Genomic DNA, 16065 nt, shown 5'->3' on the forward strand with positions numbered 1-16065 from the left:
ACTACTTACTGAAACAAATGAACTTTGGGACGCATTTCTTCACCGGGCTTAGCTCCGTGGCTGTAGCTCTCCCTGAGGCCGGGCTTGCTCCGCACTGTCTCCCGCCCACGTGATTTTACCCGGACTGGGACCGGCCGGGCCTGGCTCCGCCGGTCTCCTGTTGTTGAACCACAAGCCCCAGCATTCCAGTGGGCAGGTCGCCCTCACCTCTGCGCGCCAGGAGGCGCATAAAGCTGCACCTGGTCCCTCCTCCCACGAGGAAGCGCGCGGGAAGCACCGGGAGAAGCCCGGGACAAGGGCAGGGCCGTCTGTGGCCGTCAGGGGCCAAAGGAGGCCGGGCTGGGCCACGTCCCTTTCATTGTTACTGGAGTACTGTCATTCTGGAAGGATTCCTGGGCACTCATATGGACATCAAGACTCCTGCGTTCCGTCCCGCTACTCAAGTCATACCATAATAAGTTGCACGTGTGATTCCCATTGCTGAAAGTATTCTTTACTGGGGTTGATGTGACCAAAAGCGGCACGTGTGTGGAAATTTTGACTATCAGGCACCCTAACTCTTCACCCTTGATTTAATATAAAAGGGTGGGGTAGTACCGCACACCCCGATCATGGTTAAGTCAAAGAACTCTCAGCTTAGGGCGGAGGGAGGGGTAAAGGGTACCCTTGATGCCTTTATCATACGAGCTAGCACATGAGATTCAGCTGACGGAGCAGAGACTTTCATTGGACTTCCTAATAGCTAAGAAACGGTCTTCCCTGGGCAATATAGCTCTTTGTCCCACGCCCTGTGGAGGAGCACATTTAACTCAAGCTAATCAAGTCCACTCAATCCAGCCTGACCCTACTGACGTATTCACGTCGGTCGAGACTAGCTCACAGGGGGACCCAGAGGTAGTAGACTTAACCGGGCTGGTCTCTACTAATCAAAATACATCAAAGCGAATGCCCAGTACTGTTGACACCCAGCTGGGTATTCAACATAAAACATCGGAAGGGGAAGACTCGAGGGGGGGGCCTAGTGCTCAACCAGCAGTGATGGACGTAGATCCCACACGGACTCCCATTAGGGAAGTAGTCACACGCTCTAAAAGATCCCTAATGTTGGTGGGGCCTCCAGACCTAGGTGGGTTGCACTCATCAACTTGTGCTAGCAAGCCTAGTCGTAGAGGGCCCACAAAGCCCAAGAAAGGAGCTAGCAAGAACCCCGAAAGTATAGTATGTCCAACCTGCCAAATTGCAAGTGGGGCGGAAGGGCTTCATGAAATCACCTCAGCACTTGAGAAAAAAATGGAACAGCTTTTACTTCATTACTTAGGTCCAGTAATGACTGCAATTTCCAACCTGGAAGGGAAAATAAGTAGTCTGGTAGACCTTGACAGGGGACAGCTACCCGGGAACATCCTACAGAGGAGGGAGGAGGGGTCAGCAGTGGTTGATCACGGGAGAAAGGATGTTATTAATATTGATCCCGAGCCTAGAGAGCACAGAGAGACAATCTTGGACCCAGTAAATACTGGTAACAGGACTCTGCGCAGTAAGGTCCAGGGCAATACGCGGACTCTCTCTGACCCTATGGATAATTACCTGGGACTAAAGGAGCCTGAGAAGGCTTTTAAGAACAATAGCACTGACTGTGCCCAGAGCACCCTAGGTCTTCAGACATTGGATTTACCCCCTGCATCCTGCCCCTACTCGGTAGTGCTAGTAGGCGTGCCTGGCCTTAATAAAGACAGTGAAGAATCGACCAGCACAATGATAAATAAGGCCTCGCATTGGTTACTCAATAACACAACTGCATGGAGACTCCAGCACAGGCACATCCTTATGGCCAGGAGGGTGGCTTGGATTGGGAGAAGTGAGAAAAAATTTGCAGGCGACTGTGTCATTGTAAACTTTAGGCATCCTGAGTTAGTAAGAGACCTGCTTGATAACCGCCATGGGGAGGGCGCAAGTGGGTCCTGCATAAGGATGTTACCCCTGTATTTCTTTTACAGGGATAGTGCCCCAGAGTTCTGGCAGAGATGGCAGGGACCCCGGGTCATTAAGAAATATAGGGAGGATGTTCCTGGCCATGCAATGAATAGATTTGCCCCTCTCTCTAGTATTTCTGCCCTGGACGAACAAGATTGACTGATGAGAATAGGGTGCTGGGCGACTGAGAGAGAACAATATAACCACTGTAAAGCTGGAGATATAAGCCTATTAGAGGCACACGATTTGGAATTAGCAGCCGGCACCTTAGTAGGGCACGTGAGGGATGTGGAAGTTATGTCACCAACAGTAATTTGCTCAAAAACGTGCCCCCCCTCAAGAAAGTTGACCGGAGCGACTAGTGGCCTTGACTTAACCCCCAAGGAGTTGAGGATGACCTCCTGGAACATTGCAGGACTCGCAGCCAAGATTCACAACATAGAATGGCTAGACTTTATTAAAAAAATCCATGTCATTTGCCTCCAGGAAACATGGGAAATTATCAATAGCGTGTCATTTCTGGAGGGATATAAAATGTTTTTTGTCCCGGCCCGGAAATCATCAATGGGCCGTGCTAAGGGTGGCTTAATTATGTATGTGGCATTGACGTTACAGGGGAGTTGGTAAGATCTGGGGTGGGATTCAGGCTGTCTTCAGGGTATAAGATACTCTAAGAAGGGCCTAAAGCTCATTTTTATAAATTTTTACAATGCGGGACAATCCTTGTTAAATTTGGCCGAGCTGGAGGAGAGATTGGCCAGCTTACATGACATAGGGGATTTAGGTACCCAGTTGATTCTTATGGGGGATTTTAACTGCCATCAGTGCCCTTATTTGAAATGGGAAGGAGGTAACTGGGATGCATGTCCCTCCACCAAGGGATGGCACCCTGAGCATTCTAGAGAGGGCATGGCATTAAGTACAATTTTGGGCAAGTTTGCCTTAACCCACACGATGGATCTGATCGATTGTGGGTTGCCCAACACATTAACTCCCTCCTTTAAGGGAAGGGGAAACGACTCAATTATTGATTACATTTTTATATCTAACGTATTAAAAGGCAGGGTTAGCCATTTTAAGATAATGCCCAGTGTGTTTTGTGACCATAATCCCCTGGTACTGCCACTGAGGGATACTAACTTTAGCACTAAAGTGGATAAAAGGAATACTGTGGGCAATTATAAGGCAAAGGACCAGGGTAGGAGAATCAGATGGAGTAACATTGACGGGGTAGAACTCCACAGAGAGCTCCTCACCAATACTGACAACCATACCTGGAGGTGCCTAGACCCCACTGTAGAGGGGAATGATTTGATTGCAGCGTTTGAGGGCACCGCTCAGCATATAGATAGCCTCCTAAGGAGTAAATCAAAGATGCAGGCCGATTTTTGCCTTAGATGGTTTGATAAGGACTGCTCAAGGGCCCATAGGGACCTGAAGTTGGCACTTAAAACAGTCCCAAAGGATAAAGGAAAGATCGTTGCCTGCAGGACTCAGTACAAAAAGGCCACCAAGTCCAGGAAAACTTCCCTACAATTCGAGGCTTGGGAGTCACTGAGAGAGGCTGCAGAGCGTCGCAATATGAATAGCTTCTGGAGGGTAATAAACGACCCGTGCTTCCAACTCCCAAATAAACCTCAAGTGGCGTCTCACATTTTGCCAGAAGCATGGGCGGCGCACTTCATAAGTTTATATAATCGAGGTGAATCAGAGGAGCAGCCAACTCTAGTCACAGGACTCCCTGTCTGTGACTGGACGCTTATCACGGTAGCCGAGGTCAAATTAGGAATAGATGGCCTGGTAATGAGAAAGGCGCCATAGCCTGATGGGATTCCCCCCGATCTTTTCAAAAGCCAGGCAGACCTTTGGGCTCCCATATTGACTAGGGTATTTAATACAGCCATCGAAGTAGGCATGCCCACATCTTGGTCCACGGCCGTTATTGTGCCAATATTCAAAAAGGGTAACAGAAACGAACCACATTGTTATCGCCCAATAACCCTTATAGATGTTACGGCGAAAGTCTTGGGGAGAGTCATTTTAAGCCGTTTAATGGTCTGGGCGGATGAAAACAATATTATCACAGATGTTCAGTATGGGTTCCGAAATGGGCGCTCTACGACTGACCAATGCCTCAACCTCTATCACTTGGTGGCAAAGTATACCATGGCCAGGGAAGGCACTGTTTACCTGGCATTCATGGATCTCTCAGCAGCATTCGACTGTGTTAATGGAAGAAAGCTGTGGGAAATCTTGGGAGCCATGGGTGTGGACCCAGGATTGATCCATGTTTTACGAATGCTCCATCAAAACACCACGGCACGGGTCAGATTTACTGATGAGGGGGACCTCACGGAAGATTTTCGGTGTCGGGGTGGGGTGAGACAAGGTTGTACCTCCCGCCTTTTCTGTTTACGCTTTATATAAACGGGCTAGATAAGGCGGTTGGAGCCTTGGAGGCAGACTGTATCTGCATTGGGAGGAGAAGTATACCCGTCCTCTTATATGCAGATGATGCGGTCCTTCTGGCGCGCACTGGAAGGAGTCTGCAGGCTCTCATTAGTGGATTTGTTAGATTTATGGCCGATTTGGATTTAGTGCCCAACCTCTCAAAGTCATATATCATGGAGGTGGGTAAAACGCCTTCTAATAACTGTAGCTTCACTATAGGAGCACACAAACTCGAACATTTTGTAACTATCTGGGGATTTTATTCGATAAGGATCTCAATTTTAAACCTCTAGTAAGACACAAATGTAGCCAACACCCCAGTACGGTGGGGTCGATTATGAATTATGCGACTAGACTCGGCCGCTGGTCACCTAATGAAATATCACAACTATATAGCTCGGTATGTTGTGCTAAGACTTTGTACGGGAGTGAGGTGTGGGGTTTTATAGATGGAGAAAAAATCCAACTAGAGGAAAATAAGTTTTTAAGAAGACTTTTGCAAGTGCCTCAAAGTACCCCTTCCTTTATTGTCCACGAGGAGTTGGGCATTACCTATTTTAGCTAGAGGGCTTGCCTTAAACCCATTATCTGTTGGATCAATATCTGGACAAATCCAGAGGCAAGTCTAAGCAGACAAATTCTGGAGGAACGTATGAGGGGGATAAGGGGTCTCAAATTCCTTGGCTCAAACACGTAAGGGAAGTCTTGAGTGGATTGGGCCACGTAAACTTTTTTAATGAACCTTTTACATTAGTCAGCAGACACAAGGGTGCTATAAAGGCAGATTTTCTGAGGTATTCAGCCAGGGTCAGAGAGGATAGAGAAGGGCGGAAAAGTACAGTAAGACAATATCAGCTCACAAAATCATGCTTGGGCATGGAATTCTATCTCTCTAATATGTACAAAAGACAGGACAGATTTCTGATGACCAGATTCAGGTGAAACCTCTTGCACCACATCCTGTCAGTCCCAGCTGGTTTTGTAAGTGACGCAAGTATTAAAGGGTGTTGCGGCTGCGATCTAAGATCTCCACAAGATACCCTTCACTTCGTCCTAATTTTCCCCTTCTATGCACATCCAAGGTCTCTGTTTCTAAAAACCATCCTAAAACGCTCCAAAATCAGACAGGCTAAAGTGGCTCTTTTATTTCTTAAACTCTCCCCTGACCCCTTTGTTTTATTTAGCACGGTGCACTTTTTGAGATTGGCTGTAAAACTAAGAAATACTAGAGGAGAGGACTAACTGTGTTGGTCTTATTAAACCCTTGCAGGATTTAAATATTTTTATTTAGATTTGGCTTGTAATCCCTATTGCAAGAAAGGTGTATTATACAGGGTCTCTCCTATGTTATCGGGGAAACCCTATATGGTCGAACGAGCTGAATATTGCACATGATCGTCCCGTTTTAATTTATATGTATTTTTTGGGCTTTTATTATTATTGTATTTATGTGTAATGTGTATATTGATTCAAATTTTTAATGGAAGTAGGACTGTTTTATGATATGTATCTTTTATGGATATTTTTAATACCCGAATAAAGATCATTTGATTGATTATTGAAACAAATACAAGCATCACCACCTGTGTCAGTCCACAACCACATAGACACTCAAAAAACACAAGTAACCCACAAATCACCACTTACGACAAAAACAAGAGACAGCCCAGAGACTGTTCTCAAACCAAACCATTTGTAAATACCAATTGTAAGTCATATTTACAAACTAAAGGACTCTCAAAAAAAGGTACAGAGATTACACCAAGACAAATAGACAGCCGAAAGACTGCCATGTTAAAAAAACAGGCTCAAGCCTCAGACCTTTTTCAAAAGTACACCAAATTACTAGTTGGGCTGACAGAACACTCAAAAGCGCTCCGCATCACCACTTATGAATTTTACTAAGTGCGCAGATCACGATCCTTTTTATATATATATATATTTATTCCATAGTGTACTATACATAATGGAAGAAATACCATTTTTAATATTCCTAAACCTATTTAGGTATCCCCTCTAGGGGAATCAGCTGAGTACTTTCTGAATCCATATTGGTACCACCAAGACAGCAACACTTTCTACGAAGTGTGCTGGAAGCAGGCATGCCAAAAATATTATAGCATGTATAATGTTATATCCAAATGCGACTTAACACAATTTTTGCCGTTCAAGACTTCAAAAATCAGAGAAACATCTCCTCATTACCTGCCTTCATTTGTTGCAGAAAACAAACAAACAAACCAAAATCTTGGCCAAGTCATTCCAAACAAAAATTGTTGCTACAGCAATCTTACCAAACCAAAGTCTCCAGCTTCCAACTGCCAAGTTCTGAGTGACCTAAAGGTCGTTTTGAAATACTCACGCCAAAGAAGATCTCAGTCAGGAGCGGCCAACACCTGGAGGGTCAGATCGGGAAAACCAGAAAACATGTTGGTCTGCAAAGACAAAGAGTCTCCTTGTGCAGGGTACCTCCTCAGTAGATTCCTGTCTTCCGTCAAGACCACTCCCTTGAATAGCCGCGTCTCCGATGAGGTCCATGTTCGGGCGCCAATTTGTAGGAAAAAAAAACCTTTTTAGAGGTTCACTGATGCACCGGTCCTTAAACCAACAAAGAAGAGATTGACACGGAAGCTGGAATATCAAAATAACAAGTTTATTAACCTCACATGAGGGAGACTGCGTCAATACGGTACCCTCAGACCACTGTAATGAGGCAGTCCAAGGAGTACAGAGATCATGGGTCTTTTATACTATATTTACCGCTGAGCATGCAAGGAAACTCAAAAAGAGGCAGTACAAGTTTGCACATGAATAGCTAGTTACATATAAGGATACATAAGAATCGCTTAGTCAACAGAGTGGGAGGGGTTACAATATTGCTGACATTAGTTAAAATAGCCTGACAGTTCTCTAAGAGCAGGTGCATTCTGGCAGCTACAGGTCTTTCTGAGCATGTGCAGTGCTCTGGCTCAGGGCTGAAGGAGTTAACTAACTGATGACACAAGCAGAATACAAGGGCATGCAATAGTGAAGAGAGAGAAAGCACATGGCGAGCACATGGCTAACTAAAATGGCTGCCAAAAACAAAATGGCTTCAGCTGATGCTAACAGCCATTGCAGCTAGTTTCCACAGCACCTTTATTAAATATCAGAGGGTCATGATTACTCATCAGGGCAGCTTGTCGAGAATTCTCTCTCCTGCATCCCCCTTCCAACCTCTTTGCTTGTCATCACTCCACAGCCCTCTCTGGCACCATTACTGCATGAAAGGATGCAGTAGTTCTTTGCAACTGTGATTTACCATAGGGACCTCTGTAGTTACACTACTTGCTCCTGCACTCATTTTCGTGTTTTAGGGTCCATGCTACGCTCATCATTTCCTGTGCGAAGAGCCCAGGGAACGCAACACCCAGCAGCGAAGCCTGTGCCTGGTGCCAGGTGGGGTATAGTGACACAGCCTAAACATCCTGCAGGGCAACTGAGAGATCTCCAAAGACTAAATTAGGTTCATCAGGAGCACCACCGTTAATCATTTCCAAAACCTTCCCTCCAAAAAACTGTGTTTCCCATTATCTCATCTTTACTACCAAACAGATCATTGGAATGGGAGCTGCGCAGAAGCTCCAGGCAATACCAATACACTTGGTGACCAGAATGCTCCATAGCCCTTTTTGGGGCTTTCTGTTCACAAGCATCTTTGTCTGGTACAACGGTAGGTCCACCTGAAGGGATCCATGAGACTTAAATGATTATTTAGGAAAGGCACAGAATGTATCCTGTAGCATGGATTTTCTGGTAATACTATCTGTGCCCTGCTAGTGAAATCTCAGCCTCCTTTTTATGTGTGCTGTTGACTAGACCACATTTTAGGGATGATATTATTCTTGTGGACGTTTCTCATACCACCCTCTGCTTTCTTGCCATACAGGTCCCTGCTCCACAAGGGGGCATCCAGGAAGTGGCCACAATCAAGGTATCTATTCTAGGGCCTGACGTCAACTTCACTGAGAGCAAGAATGTCTTGATCCGGCAAATTAACAATGGGATTTTGGTGCAGACAGACAAACCTATCTACCGACCAGGGCAGAACGGTAAGACTTTAACCCGCTTCCTCCAACATGGACATTGCCCTGAGTATGTTTTTTTACTTACGCTAGAACAGGGATGTTTAAATTTGATGATTACACACATCCATGTTACAGAGTCTTCCATAATAGCCCTGAATAGCCTTAAATTGATTAGACCATCGGAAAAACATTCATTCACTAATAACATTCACTCTATTTGAGAATTTGGCATTAAACCTTTATTAAAAAAATGTCTTAGATGGGATGGCTTCTGTATTATCCTTTTTATTTGCACCTTGGCTAAGAGCATGAAGTTACAAAGATCAGGTGGTTTCAAAAGTCCTATTCAAAATCCAGTAGGATTTTTTTCCTGACCACTAAATTAAAGACAGCTGATAGGATTGACTGAAAACACTTGCCATGAACTTGGGCCAGAATAGATCCTGTTTGTGAGCTTGGTGTAGATCTGTTTAGTGAAAATTAAGGGGCCTATTAGGATTGCGGTCGGTAAATCTCCCCGACCACCATGGTAGCGGGAAAAGACTGCCCGCAAGGACCGCGGCATAACCGCCGGTCCAATTAGGATGCTCCGCAGTCGAAATTCAACCGCGGCGGTCAGATTCTGGCGATTATCATTGCGGTGGTAGCTGCTGCCAGCAGCACCGCTGCGGTGTGAAAAGGAGCATGCCATGCATGTCACTGCACTGCGTGTCAGGCACTGCACAGTGCCTGCCAACTGGTACAGGGACATGTAGGGGGGCACCATGGGTACCCCCCCAGTGGACCCACCCCCCCAACACATTGGGGGCCTGCAATGGGCCCCGGAGATATTCTCCGCATGCCTTTCCATGACGGTTCCACCGCCGTGGATATCATAATCATGCCGGTGGAGCCTGGCCCTGAACCGGCATCGTTGTGGCAGCCCAGTTCTGCCTGCTAGGCATGCGTGCGGACTGGTACCAGAGGAAAAGTGGAGGGCGAAAATTCTCACCGCCGCAGTCGTCACCGCCATGCTAATGCGACAGGCAGTTTTCCGGGTTGAAATCGCTGGCGGATGTCTGCTGCCGGTCTGGCATTTACCACCGCCGGCCCAGCGGCAGCCATCCACCCACCATCCTAATAGACGCCTAAATGTTTACAAATGGCTAAAAGACTTTTATAAGGGTTTGTTTTATTGAAACCTAGACTCTTAAGTTTGCAAACTACATTTAATTTCCAACAAAAACCCAAATGTTATTGGCTTTGAAACTACTTTTCTGATCTGTGTGTTCAGGGTTTGTAAACTGGGCCAAGCAGTTCTTGAAACGCAAAAAGCTGAATCGCTACCAAACTTAAACAACTTTATTCCAGCTGCCAGTACATTATGCAAGTGGTTTGAAAACCGCAAGTCATAAACTTCCAATACAAAAAGTATTATGGGAAGCCTGTGGGTGTAAAACCCTAAACTCGGGAGATGGGAGGAATACGAGGAGAAAAATCAAAGGGATGGAATATTCCCCTAATTAATATGGCTATATCCACCTACTGCAAGGCCAATAATCTAAAGATCAGCGGCACAAAAAAGAAGGTGGTGATTAATATCCGTAGACTCATAAACAGAGGGAAGGAGTTTAACCAGGGGAGTGTGATTAAAGACGTGGACACCTACAAATACCTTCGGGGTTTGGTTGGACAGCAGGGGGCGCACTGCTCCGCATTTTCTTGCCCACCAGGCGGTGGAAAATGTGGATTTTTTAAATAAACATGAAGGAAAGTCCGAATTTTATTAAAGACATGGAGGTGAGTGTGAGAAGGTGGCCTGATATATGCTGTCCACTAGTTCTAGTGGGCACCTTGTATCAGTCCAAACAACCCCTTATGGTGAATGGTTAAAGACAACCTTATGTGAAAGCTATCCTAGTGGTAGCTATGGAGAGCAGCCTTCAGGCTAAGTCTTGAAGGAATGTAAAGCAGCTTGTTTTACCAGTCTATAATCTTTTGAATGATCAAATGAAAAGACAACCACACCAGGTATATATTTAAAATATATGTATTTAGGTTAACACACACCCCTCTAGTCTCTTTATGAGACTGGAGTTTGAAGTACTTAAGTTAAAAGTGTTTAAGCATCAGTAAAAGCACAAATACACGTTTAAGCCCTAGGGCCGTACCAAACCATATACCAAAAAAGTGGCATAAGAACCACGACTGAAATAGGCACTATGCCTATTGCCTCTAGAATCGCTGGGACCCCAAGGTACCACCCAAGGTAGTGACACAGGGGACCGATGGGAGCCGTATGCAGTGTGAAAACACAACCGCAGGTTCCTATTATCTTCTATGGGGAATGTCGCGGTTGGATTTTTAAAGATTAGGGACACTTCTAATCGAGTCAGAACCAAACCCTTTTGGACTTAGGTTGTTCTAGGGCTAGCACCTATGAGAGCACCGGAGTACTCGAGTTACCTCACCCGAGGAAGCCGGGTGCATAGGTGTCTTTTGGTGTCGGGTCGCGTCGTCGATTCCAATGGAAGCCTGCAAAGAACTGCTGCTGCCGAGAAGAAGAGAAGTGTCCGGAGAGATCCAAGCCTGGATCTAGGATGTAAGGAACCTGAAAGCAGAGGGGACAGAGTCTGGGTCACTTGCCAGTGACCTAGGGCAGGATGGACCATTGCCCACAGATGTCGGGTGCTTCAGGTGAGTTGTCGAGTGCCTTGACTCTTCAGCCACGGGGTCCAGGAGCCCTCGACGAAGTCCATGAGCCGGATTTGAGCTGTCCCACGAAGTCTGTCGAGTGCTACGGTGTCGGCGTCCAGAATGGACCCAACAAGCCTTGGCAACGGCAAGTCAGAGAAATGCAGAGAAAGGACTGCGGTGCAGACCAGCAAGGTCTGAGGGACTCACCTAGCGAAGGTAAGTCAGGGCACGTCTGGCGCAACCAGGAACGCCCAATTAGAAAAGGATTACAACAAACAAATGATGGACGGAATGCTGACAATGCATATATTCTCCCCCAGTCAAGAGATCTGGGTTAAATCCATCGTTCTTTTGCCCACTACACCACCCCAGTTCAGACATGGCCATATGCAAATCAGTCTTGACCCTGTGCCTCATGGGAACAGTCCAGCCCGAACTGCCAAGCCATGTCTTCCTTGGACAGGAATCAAGCATCCTAGGACCGGTTTCTGGCTATCAGCCGTCATCAGCCAGGATAGCTTGACTCCAGTGGCGTAGTGAGCACGGGTCCCACGTCTGGGAATACCCATCCCACTTAGGGCGAAAAGCGTTACAACAAACAAATGATGGACGGAATGCTGACAATGCATACATTCTCCCCCAGTCAAGAGATCTGGGTTAAATCCATCGTTCTTTTGCCCACTACACCACCCCAGTTCAGACATGGCCATATGCAAATCAGTCTTGACCCTGTGCCTCATGGGAACAGTCCAGCCCGAACTGCCAAGCCATGTCTTCCTTGGACAGGAATCAAGCATCCTAGGACCGGTTTCTGGCTATCAGCCGTCATCAGCCAGGATAGCTTGACTCCAGTGGCGTAGTGAGCACGGGTCCCACGTCTGGGAATACCCATCCCACTTAGGGCGAAAAGCGTTACAACAAACAAATGATGGACGGAATGCTGACAATGCATACATTCTCCCCCAGTCAAGAGATCTGGGTTAAATCCATCGTTCTTTTGCCCACTACACCACCCCAGTTCAGACATGGCCATATGCAAATCAGTCTTGACCCTGTGCCTCATGGGAACAGTCCAGCCCGAACTGCCAAGCCATGTCTTCCCTGGACAGGAATCAAGCATCCTAGGACCGGTTTCTGGCTATCAGCCGTCATCAGCCAGGATAGCTTGACTCCAGTGGCGTAGTGAGCACGGGTCCCACGTCTGGGAATACCCATCCCACTTAGGGCGAAAAGCGTTACAACAAACAAATGATGGACGGAATGCTGACAATGCATACATTCTCCCCCAGTCAAGAGATCTGGGTTAAATCCATCGTTCTTTTGCCCACTACACCACCCCAGTTCAGACATGGCCATATGCAAATCAGTCTTGACCCTGTGCCTCATGGGAACAGTCCAGCCCGAACTGCCAAGCCATGTCTTCCCTGGACAGGAATCAAGCATCCTAGGACCGGTTTCTGGCTATCAGCCGTCATCAGCCCGGATAGCTTGACTCCAGTGGCGTAGTGAGCACGGGTCCCACGTCTGGGAATACCCATCCCACTTAGGGCGAAAAGCGTTACAACAAACAAATGATGGACGGAATGCTGACAATGCATACATTCTCCCCCAGTCAAGAGATCTGGGTTAAATCCATCGTTCTTTTGCCCACTACACCACCCCAGTTCAGACATAGCCATATGCAAATCAGTCTTGACCCTGTGCCTCATGGGAACAGTCCAGCCTGAACTGCCAAGCCACGTCTTCCCTGGACAGGAATCAAGCATCCTAGGACCGGTTTCTGGCTATCAGCCGTCATCAGCCAGGATAGCTTGACTCCAGTGGCGTAGTGAGCACGGGTCCCACGTCTGGGAATACCCATCCCACTTAGGGCGAAAAGCGTTACAACAAACAAACGATGGACGGAATGCTGACAATGCATACATTCTGCCCCAGTCAAGAGATCTGGGTTAAATCCATCGTTCTTTTGCCCACTACACCACCCCAGTTCAGACATGGCCATATGCAAATCAGTCTTGACCCTGTGCCTCATGGGAACAGTCCAGCCCGAACTGCCAAGCCATGTCTTCCCTGGACAGGAATCAAGCATCCTAGGACCGGTTTCTGGCTATCAGCCGTCATCAGCCAGGATAGCTTGACTCCAGTGGCGTAGTGAGCACGGGTCCCACGTCTGGGAATACCCATCCCACTTAGGGCGAAAAGCGTTACAACAAACAAATGATGGACGGAATGCTGACAATGCATACATTCTCCCCCAGTCAAGAGATCTGGGTTAAATCCATCGTTCTTTTGCCCACTACACCACCCCAGTTCAGACATGGCCATATGCAAATCAGTCTTGACCCTGTGCCTCATGGGAACAGTCCAGCCCGAACTGCCAAGCCATGTCTTCCCTGGACAGGAATCAAGCATCCTAGGACCGGTTTCTGGCTATCAGCCGTCATCAGCCAGGATAGCTTGACTCCAGTGGCGTAGTGAGCACGGGTCCCACGTCTGGGAATACCCATCCCACTTAGGGCGAAAAGCGTTGCAACAAACAAATGATGGACGGAATGCTGACAATGCATACATTCTCCCCCAGTCAAGAGATCTGGGTTAAATCCATCGTTCTTTTGCCCACTACACCACCCCAGTTCAGACATGGCCATATGCAAATCAGTCTTGACCCTGTGCCTCATGGGAACAGTCCAGCCCGAACTGCCAAGCCATGTCTTCCCTGGACAGGAATCAAGCATCCTAGGACCGGTTTCTGGCTATCAGCCGTCATCAGCCAGGATAGCTTGACTCCAGTGACGTAGTGAGCACGGGTCCCACGTCTGGGAATACCCATCCCACTTAGGGCGAAAAGCGTTACAACAAACAAATGATGGACGGAATGCTGACAATGCATACATTCTCCCCCAGTCAAGAGATCTGGTTCCCATGAGGCACAGGGTCAGACTGATTTGCATATGGCCATGTCTGAACTGGGGTGGCAGAGTGGGCTAAAGAACGGTGATGGATCAGACCCAGATCTGTTGACTGGGTGTGAGTGTTTGATTGGTTCTGATGCTCCGCCCATCACCACCCCCTTTTGTACCGCTTTGTTCGCCACAAGTTGGCAGGGTATGCTCAGACGTGAGTCCCTTGCTCACGTTGCCACTGGATTCAAGCAAGCCTGGCTGAAGACGGCTTAAATGCCAGAAACCGGTCCTAGGAAGCTTGTTTCCAGTCCAGGGAAGACATGGCTTGGCAGTTCGGGCTGGACTGTTCCCATGAGGCACAGGGTCAGACTGATTTGTATATGGCCATGTCTGAAATGGGGTGGCAGAGTGGGCTAAAGAACGGTGATGGATCAGACCCAGATCTGTTGACTGGGTGTGAGTGTTTGATTGGTTCTGATGCTCCGTCCATCACCACCCCCTTTTGTACCGCTTTGTTCACCACAAGTTGGCAGGGTATGCTCAGACGTGAGTCCCTTGCTCACTTTGCCACTGGATTCAAGCAAGCCTGGCTGAAGACGGCTGAAATGCCAGAAACCGGTCCTAGGAAGCTTGTTTCCAGTCCAGGGAAGACATGGCTTGGCAGTTCGGGCTGGACTGTTCCCATGAGGCACAGGGTCAGACTGATTTGCATATGGCCATGTCTGAACTGGGGTGGCAGAGTGGGCTAAAGAACGGTGATGGATCAGACTCAGATCTGTTGACTGGGTGTGAGTGTTTGATTGGTTCTGATGCTCCGTCCATCACCACCCCCTTTTGTACCGCTTTGTTCGCCACAAGTTGGCAGGGTATGCTCAGACGTGAGTCCCTTGCTCACTTTGCCACTGGATTCAAGCAAGCCTGGCTGAAGACGGCTGAAAGGCCAGAAACCGGTCCTAGGAAGCTTGTTTCGAGTCCAGGGAAGACATGGCTTGGCAGTTCGGGCTGGACTGTTCCCATGAGGCACAGGGTCAGACTGATTTGCATATGGCCATGTCTGAACTGGGGTGGCAGAGTGGGCTAAAGAACGGTGATGGATCAGACCCAGATCTGTTGACTGGGTGTGAGTGTTTGATTGGTTCTGATGCTCCGTCCATCACCACCCCCTTTTGTACCGCTTTGTTCGCCACAAGTTGGCAGGGTATGCTCAGACGTGAGTCCCTTGCTCACTTTGCCACTGGATTCAAGCAAGCCTGGCTGAAGACGGCTGAAATGCCAGAAACCGGTCCTAGGAAGCTTGTTTCCAGTCCAGGGAAGACATGGCTTGGCAGTTCGGGCTGGACTGTTCCCATGAGGCACAGGGTCAGACTGATTTGCATATGGCCATGTCTGAACTGGGGTGGCAGAGTGGGCTAAAGAACGGTGATGGATCAGACCCAGATCTGTTGACTGGGTGTGAGTGTTTGATTGGTTCTGATGCTCCGTCCATCACCACCCCCTTTTGTACCGGTATGTTCGCCACAAGTTGGCAGGGTATGCTCAGACGTGAGTCCCTTGCTCACTTTGCCACTGGATTCAAGCAAGCCTGGCTGAAGACGGCTGAAATGCCGGAAACCGGTCCTAGGAAGCTTGTTTCCAGTCCAGGGAAGACATGGCTTGGCAGTTCGGGCTGGACTGTTCCCATGAGGCACAGGGTCAGACTGATTTGCATATGGCCATGTCTGAACTGGGGTGGCAGAGTGGGCTAAAGAACGGTGATGGATCAGACCCAGATCTGTTGACTGGGTGTGAGTGTTTGATTGGTTCTGATGCTCCGTCCATCACCACCCCCTTTTGTACCGCTTTGTTCGCCACAAGTTGGCAGGGTATGCTCAGACGTGAGTCCCTTGCTCACTTTGCCACTGGATTCAAGCAAGCCTGGCTGAAGACGGCTGAAATGCCAGAAACCGGTCCTAGGAAGCTTGTTTCCAGTCCAGGGAAGACATGGCTTGGCAGTT

At 47.9% G+C, this 16065-nt stretch overlaps 1 protein-coding gene across 1 annotated transcript in view; it reads left to right on the top strand.

Moving 5' to 3' along the window:
* Positions 1-16065, top strand: part of LOC146812815 (alpha-2-macroglobulin-like protein 1) — an 820867-nt gene that overhangs the window by 70338 nt on the left and 734464 nt on the right. Inside the window, exon 3 of the mRNA XM_085615206.1 lies at positions 8354-8516. Within this exon, the coding sequence (XP_085471332.1) occupies positions 8354-8516 (163 nt within the window). The remainder of the gene's footprint in view (positions 1-8353; positions 8517-16065) is intronic.

The sequence above is a fragment of the Triturus cristatus genome, chromosome 7, assembly GCF_964204655.1.
Source record: "Triturus cristatus chromosome 7, aTriCri1.1, whole genome shotgun sequence".
Lineage (NCBI taxonomy): Eukaryota > Metazoa > Chordata > Amphibia > Caudata > Salamandridae > Triturus > Triturus cristatus.